This window comes from Zingiber officinale, chromosome 6B (assembly GCF_018446385.1).
Source record: "Zingiber officinale cultivar Zhangliang chromosome 6B, Zo_v1.1, whole genome shotgun sequence".
Classification (NCBI taxonomy): domain Eukaryota; kingdom Viridiplantae; phylum Streptophyta; class Magnoliopsida; order Zingiberales; family Zingiberaceae; genus Zingiber; species Zingiber officinale.
Window position 1 is genome coordinate 21297275 of NC_055996.1, and position 8583 is coordinate 21305857.

The 8583-nt window shown below is 36.7% G+C and overlaps 1 protein-coding gene across 1 annotated transcript; it reads left to right on the forward strand.

The window, feature by feature from the left end:
* Positions 1-1675: 1675 nt before the first annotated feature.
* Positions 1676-3488, forward strand: LOC121989986 (alpha-humulene 10-hydroxylase-like). The gene is made up of 2 exons (XM_042544275.1): positions 1676-2624; positions 2732-3488. Exons 1-2 carry the CDS (start codon positions 1716-1718, stop codon positions 3350-3352), a joined length of 1530 nt encoding a protein of 509 aa, XP_042400209.1. The 5' UTR covers positions 1676-1715; the 3' UTR covers positions 3353-3488.
* Positions 3489-8583: the final 5095 nt, after the last annotated feature.

An 8583-nucleotide genomic window follows, 5' to 3' on the forward strand; every position in this document is an offset into this window, starting at 1 on the left:
TATATATATATATATATATATATATATATATATATATATATATATATATATATATATATATATATATATATTGTTTTGGGGAGGGATTGGCTAGATTGATCCATGAGATTGAATTAATTCTATGTATTCAAAATAAATATCATCATTGTTCTTTTTAATTGGTAGAAAAAATGTTGCCTATAAGATGGATTTCTAATAGCATGAAATTAAAGGCAAATTAAAAACTTCTAAGGTTCTTCATGTTTCTTATTAATGTTTAATTGGACAGATATTAAATGAGCGGAGGAGGAAAATGGAATTTATTATATTGATTGTTCATTTAGTAAATTTTCTTGCTCGACAACTTTTTTAAGCGGATTTGTATGAGATTAATTTGCATGTACCAAAGTGATTTAGCGAAAAGGATAATAGATTAAAATTTAAGATTTAGAAACTGAGGTAAAATATTTTTTTTAAAAATATAATAAATCCACTCGAAATTCTTCACCTAGTCTTTCTTCTAATAAAACCATTCAATTTAATATTACACGCAACTATAAAAAAAATTAAATCTTGTTGACATACCTAAGAATAATTTGATAACAATATTAAATAATGCATTGTAGTCGTGCGTACAAATCTCTATCTGCCAGCTTCCAAACTTTTTTTTCATCAATCGAACTCAATCAGGTATCTATATTTTAATCATGGCATTGTCCCGGAGAATGGAAATATTCATGCATGCATAGTTAGGTCGTAAATTTCTATTAGTTTTCAAACATCATGTAAATTTCTATTATTTTTTTTTTATTTTTCAAACCTAGGTAAAGAAAATGGTGGGAATTAAGAAATATAGAAAGATAATTTTGATGCATGGACAATGAATATAGTAATTTTATAAAATATTTCCATGTGTGAATCTTAACATGACAATCTTTTTATTAAAAATATTTAATTAAAATTAAAATTCCGAGTACTGGTTCTTCAGTCAAAGAAGTATTTAGTTGACTTGGACTAGACTAGGAGAGAAGTATGGATTTCAAATTTAGTTGACTTGGACGAGACTAAGGAGAGAAGTATGGATTTCAAATTTTATACGAACATAATTAAGGGTGTAAATGAATCAAGCTGCTCGCGAGCTATTCGAAGCTCGATTTGATTAAAGTTCGTTTGAACTCATTTAATAAGGCTCGTTAAAATAAACAAACTAAACTCAAGTTTCGCAATATTCGGCTCGTTAGCTCGTGAACATGTTCGTTAAGCTCATTAAGTAATTTTTAAATAAAACAAATAATAATTTTGATATTGATTTTATAGATTTTACACTCTACTTATAAAAAATAAAGACGAATATATTAAATTTATTTATTAGAATAAAATTATAAATTTTAATATTATTATTATAATTTTCTCTAAATATTAATTTAGTTTTTAATGAATATTTAAATTTATGATTTATATTTATTAAGCTCGTTTAAGTTCGATAAAAGCTCGAATAAACTCGTGAGCCATGAATATATTCGTTAAATAAAATTCGAGCTCGGCTCAATTATAAACGAGTCAAGCTCAAACATTCAAGAATTTGACTCGATTCGATTCGACTTGATTACACCCCCAAATATAATACAATACGATGATGGACTAAGTGACGTTTAGATCTTCTATAAATGCATGCAAGCTAAGGGAGAGAGGCACAAACAATATCATTTAAGTGCTTTAATTGTTACTTCACTGCCATGGCCATGGAAGCTAATTCCCTCTTCTCACCTTTCTCCTTCATCACTCTCTTCATCGGCTTCTTCATAATTTTACTGATAAAGATCAGATCAAGGAGCAGACTAGCATTAGCTCCTCTCCCACCCGGCCCGCCCAGGCTTCCCCTCATCGGAAACATTCACCAGCTCGTCGGCGGCAACCCTCACCGTATCCTTCACCAACTCGCCAAAACGCACGGCCCCCTCATCCGTCTCAGACTCGGACAGGTGGACCAAGTCGTCGCCTCGTCCATGGAGGCGGTGGAAGAGATCATCAAGCGCCATGATCTCAACTTTACTGACCGACCCACCAACTTGACCTTCTCCAGAATATTGAGCTATGGCACGCGCAACGTCTCATTGTCCCCCTACGGTGGCTACTGGAAGCAGATGAGGAAAATCTATGCCATGGAGCTGCTCAACTCCCGGCGCGTCAAGTCCTTCGCCACGATCCGCGAGTTTGTGAACCGAAAGCTCACGGCGGAGATCGCCGACAAGGCGTCTGCTCAAACACCTTTCAATCTAAGCCAGATGGTGATGTCCATGACTAATGAGCTAGTGATCAGAGCTGTGATTGGTGGCGAGTGCAAACAAAAGGCGGAATTCTTGAACCTGGTCAAAGAGACAGTAAGCAACGTGACCAGCTTCGCGGTGGCTGATATGTACCCCTCGCTCAAATTCTTGGATACTCTAACGGGGTTGAAGTTCAGGTTAGAGCGAATCCGTGATAAGCTCGACAAAATCTTTGAGGAAATCATCGCAGAGCGTCAAGTCTTACTGGCCTCTGAGCAAGCAGAGGAGGATCTACTTATCGATGTACTTCTCAAGCTTAAAGATGAAGGAAATCTAGAATTCCCAATCACATACGACTCCATCAAGGCCGTCATCATGGTAAATGAATTATATATATATATATATATATATATATATATATATGACAGAATATTTATTTATTAAATATCTTTCCATTGTTGATAGCTTAATTATATTATCTTTAGGAAATATTCCTGGCCGGGACGGAAACAGCATCATCGGTCATTGAATGGGCTATGTCAGAGTTGATCAAGAATCCCAAGGCAATGGAGAAAGTCCAAAAGGAAATGAGGGAGACTATGCAAGGGAAAACCAAGCTCGAAGAGAGTGACATTCTCAAATTCAGTTATCTAAATTTGGTGATCAAGGAGACGATGCGGCTCCACCCTCCTGCCCCTCTGCTGGTGCCGAGAGTATGCAAAGAGACGTGCGAGGTCATGGGATATCGAGTGCCCGCCGGAGCTATAGTGCTCATCAATGCATTTGCACTGGGCAGAGATGAGCGCTACTGGGGCTCTGATGCTGAGAGCTTCAAGCCTGAGAGATTTGAGGGCGGCTTGGTGGACTTCAAGGGCTTCAACTTCGAGTTCTTGCCATTTGGTGTAGGGCGAAGGATATGCCCCGGCATGACATTTGGGTTGTCGGCCGTGGAAGTTGGACTGGCTCACCTCCTCTTCCACTTTAACTGGCAGCTTCCTCGAGGCATGAAGATTGAAGATTTGGACATGATGGACGTTTCAGGGGCGAACGCATCAAGGAGATCACCTCTCGTTGTGCTTGCCAATCCAATAATGCCTCTGCCATAGTTATAATTATTACTTCATATGCAAACTTAATTTGCAAACGTTTTATATAGTCTTTTTATATATAAAATAAGAAAAAGATGCCTATCCTATGTTAAAGAGATATTTTTATACAAAATATATTAGTAAATTATATACTAGTCATTGCTCTTTCTAACTATTCAAAGAAATTAATGTTGATAATGTATGAACTTTGGTTGATCCTAGGAAGATCGTATCGGTTCCACTGTATAAAATTTTTTGTATAAGTGTTGAATTTTTCCTAACAACCTATTATGTTCTTTAGAAATTAGATTCGGAATCGCAAATGAAACTTAACATTATTGATTCCAAATTTAACTTATCTATTCTTAATGGTTTATACTTGGATCGCAAACGATACTTAACATTATAGATCCAAATCCACCTAGGTTACAAATTTAATTAAATATTTATTTCGGAAATCGACTCCCAGGTCAAACATGGCGAGGCACATGACCTTTTTGGGTATGGGAACATCCACTACTGCCTCGACAAAGCCTCTTAATGAAATTCAATATTTAATTTCCTTATATAACCTTAGGTTTAACCAAAAAGAACAATCGAATCACAAGATCGACAAATAGAATAAAAGAAACATAACTTCGAATTACAAATCCGAAAATCTAGAATCTCTAGCCTCTTGTGTTTGGTATTTCAAATCTATACAAAGAAAACTAATATGATGCGGAATAGAATTACTAGATATACCTTTCTTTGTAAGCAACAACCTCTTGGTCTTCTATCGTATTCCTCTTCTTATCTCGGACGTCGTGTGGGCGACGATCTACCGGGATGAGAACCACCCAAGCTCTTCTTCTTCCTTCTACCAAGTTTCGGCCAAGCAACTTTCTCCAAGAAAAACAAGTCTCGGCCACCAACCAAGCTCCAAGGAAAACTAGAAAACAAAATCCTCCTTTCTCTTCTTCTCCAAGCTAGATCCGGCCACCAAAACAAGCTCCTTGAGATTGATGAGGTTCGGCCACAAAGGAGGAAGAAAAGGAGGAGAAGATGCTAGGGCCAGCCACCACCAAGGAGGAAAAGAGAGAGGAAAAATAGAAGAGAGTTGTGTCTCATGAAGGCACCCCCTCCCTCTCTTTTATAATCCTTGGTTTTGGTAAATAAAGAAAGTTTTAATAAAAACTTCCTTATTTTCTTTGCCATGGAAAGGAAAATTTAATTGATTAAAAACAATTTCCTTTTCTTAAATTAAAGTGGTCGGCCACCTCATAGCTTCCAGCAAGGAAAATTTTAATAACACAAGAATTAAAACTTCCTAATTTGCTTCCGAAAATTTTTAATAAAAATTTCTCTATTAAAATTTCTTTCATGGTTGGTTATAAAAGGAAACTTTTATAAATTAAAATCTCTCTGGATGATTTCCAAAAAGGAAAGTTATCTTTAAAGTTAAAATCTTTCTCTCAATCTACAAATAAGGAAAGATATCAAATCTTTTCTTAATCTTTTGTAAAAACTATAATAGGAAAATTTTAATTTTAAAACTCTCTTTTAAAATCATGAACATGGTTTCATAAAAGGAAAGTTTTATCAAAAGTTAAAATCTTCCTTTCAATCTACAAATAAGGAAAGATATCAAATCTTTTCTTAATCTTTTGTAGAAACTATAAAAGGAAAGATTTAATTTTAAAACTTTCTTTAAAATCATGAGGATGGTTTCATAAAAGGAAAGTTTTATCAAAAATTAAAATCTTCCTTTTAACTACAAATAAGGAAAGATATAAAAACTTTTCACTTAATCTTTTGTAGAAAGCTATAAAAGGAAAGATTTAAATTTTAAACTCTCTTTTAAAACTATGATATCCACATAAGAAAGATTTAAAAAAATAAAATCTTTTTTAATTTAATGTGGCCGACCACACCAAGCTTGGATTCAAGCTAGGGCCGGCCACATAACTTGGCTCATCCTATTTGCTTGGCCGGCCCAAGCTTGGGTTCCAAGCTTGCTTGGCCGACCACCTTAGGATGGGTATAAAGGTGGGTATAGGTGGGTATAATACTTCATAAATAAGAGGCTATGATAGGGACCGAGAGGAGGAATTGGTTTTGGTCTCCTGATGAAATTAAGCTTTCCGTGTTCACCCCGAACACCCAACTTAATTTCATCAATAATAATTCATTCCACTAAAGAATTATTATTAAACTACCGCACCAATCCCAAATTACATTTTGGGCTCCTTCTTATCATGAGTGTGTTAATCTTCCTGTGTTTAAGATGTCGGATGCCCACTAATTAATTGAGTAACTGACAACTCACTTTAATTAATATCTTAGTCCAAGAGTAGTACCACTCAACCTTATTGTTGTGTTGGACTAAGTCCACCTGCAGAGTTTAACATGACAATCCTTATGAGCTCATCTTGGGGACATTATCAACCTAGATTATTAGGACACAGTTTCCTTCTATAATCAACAACACACACTATAAGTAGTATCATTTCTCAACTTATCGGACCTATTGATTTATCGAGCTAAATCTCACCCTTTGATAAGTCAAAGAAATAAATACTAAATATATGTGCTTCTTATTATATTAGGATTAAGAGCACACACTTCCATAATAACTAAGGTCTTGTTCTTTTATTAAGTCAGTATAAAAAGAACTTACCTTAAATAGTCCTACTCAATACACTCCGAGTGTACTAGTGTAATTTATCAGTCAAGATAAACTAATACATAATTACACTACGACTATTCTAATGGTTTGTTCCTTTCCATCTCAGTCGTGAGCTATTGTTTATAATTTATAAGGAATTGATAATATTATCTTCTGTGCGTGACACCACATACCATGTTATCTACAATATAAATTAATTGAACAACTACACTTAGTATAAATGTAGACAATTGACCAATGTGATTCTTTACTTCTAAATGAATGTTTTATACAAAAAGCTAGACTTTTAGTATACACTCTAACACTCCAATAGTTTGAAATTTAGGCAACGATGGCTTATGAGGTTTTTCAAAATTTCTTTATGAACAAACATGGTTCAAGAATTTGTATTAGGTGTTAACATATATGATCCTATCTAAAAATTAAAGATGGTGTGTTAGATAAGTGGTTACGACGTTGATCGGGCAAAAACTTCCGGATTGAATCGAAAACTATAGGCTAGTGCGCAAAGCTCCTTACACACACTTAAACGAGTCAACAGAATATCAACGCCAAAAACTAGGGAAGGGGTCCTTGACAAATGTCCTCCAACGCTTAAGTCAGTGTATTGCCCAAGTGAAAAGTAGAACAGTAGATGAGTAGAGGAGTGTGTACGAGCATAATGAAGAGTATTTTCGCATACCTTGCCATCGGAGATGCCCCCCTTTATATATCACCTCTATAACTTCTGCAATCATGATGATGACAGACAATGTCGGGTGTTAGAAGTTGTCGAATAAGGGAATATATACAGCTTGGGAGGCATATAACCACCATCCAAGGAATTTTCTATTACTCATGTGCACCCTTTTTGCAACTGATATCACTAATGAAGCGATAGAAGAATATGCTGTCATAATATGTTGGATAATGGAAAGTGTAGAGTAACCTTTGAGGAAGGTTCTATTGGATGCTTATGTTATCATAAAGGAATATTTTATAACAAACGGTTGTTATTCTTTGACAAACTGTTGTGATTCTCTGACAATGTTGTCTCCTGAATATGTCTCGGTCGGATATTTAGCTCGATCGGTCATATATTAGTAGAGGATAACAAATGGAACCCTGAGTTTTGTAAGGCTGGCCGACCTTTGTGACTGACCTGATATGTATATTGTATGATACTAGAGATATGATAATATAGTAAGAGAGAACCAAGTCTCTCAGGCCTTGGTGGTTCCATGACCGATTGGCCATTTGCAGGGATACTTGTTCCTAAAGAGTGGGATATTGACCCTTAAAAGGCCTGATTGGAACTATTAGTCGATCATCCTTATGATTGGGGACTTATCCCCTAGTGACAGCTCGAACTCTGAAAACTTGACTCAGATATCTTCTGAGATTTGTCTTGCATGTTTTGTGGAGGCCAAAATATGGAGCATAACCTTAGTCGATTTTATGCCTGGTCGCCTATATGTAGGAGGGTAGGCGAACAAACAATGAAAACTCATATACTTTTCCTATCATATATTGTTTGTCTGGAGGTACGTTAAGTTGTGTTCTGAGTGGAAAGTTGGACTATTGAAACCTGAATGAATATATTCCCGAACGGTCTTGTTGATGTGCATGGATTATATATATTATTTTATACTATTTGATGCGCATATACTTATATTTCATGTTTATGATCTATGTGTTTTGCACCCTTTTCTATTATATTTCAGCATATATAATTACTACTTTATGCCCATAGATCTGCTCGATGCTTGTTTTAACTTTCAGGACCAGTTTGGAGCAGAAAAGAATGCTAAAGATGCAAATAAAGATTAATTAAAGCAAGGAATGGAGTGCGCAACTCATCTCAGAGGCAAATTGGACCTAGCCATGCTTTAAGCCATGACCAAGAGAAGCTCAAGGAGTTCCCTGTGCCAAATAGCATGACTAAGGAACAAGAAAAGACATTGGCCATGCCAAATGGCACGGCCAGGAAGTGGACTCAGCACAAATAACGACTAGGTCATGCCTCAGAGCACGGTCAGAAGCTGTCTATGCCATCTTCTAGAGTCAAATTGGGTTTGGTCGTGCCTTGAGGCATGCCCATACACTTGAAGGCCCAGTTTTGAAGAGCTGGCCGTGCCAATTGGCACGACCCAGAAGAAGCAAAGCAGAGTTGCTTTGCTTTGGCCGTGCCAAATGACATGACCTGGCCATGTTAATAGAGCCAAACTAGCTCTGGTCGTGCCTTAAGGCATAACCAAGAATCCAACAGCAGGGAAGGGGTCGTGCCATTTGGCACGGCCAAGCAATGATGGCTGAGATAAATTGGCTTTGGTCGTGAAAAATGGCACGACCAGATGCCCGAGCCATGCTCAGACCATTCTTAGAGGCACGACCACCCCGTGCCTAGAGGCATGGCCACCCTGTGCCTAGAGGCACGACCACCCCGTGACTCACTTCTATTTAATGGGCACTTCATCTTCTTGCTAGAGGAGGAGGATCCAAGGGTAGAAGAAGACCATCTAGGTTGAATTCTCGTATTTGGGGACATCATCTGGATGCTCCAAGGCCGTTCCATTGCTCCATCCTCATCGGCATTCCAAGA

Bases quoted from the DNA above. Each gene is read 5' to 3' on its own strand.
- LOC121989986 (XM_042544275.1), top strand. From the start codon at position 1,716: ATGGCCATGGAAGCTAATTCCCTCTTCTCACCTTTCTCCTTCATCACT. The intron at 2,625-2,731 runs GTAAATGAATTA...TATTATCTTTAG, and splicing joins CCATCAAGGCCGTCATCATG to GAAATATTCCTGGCCGGGAC.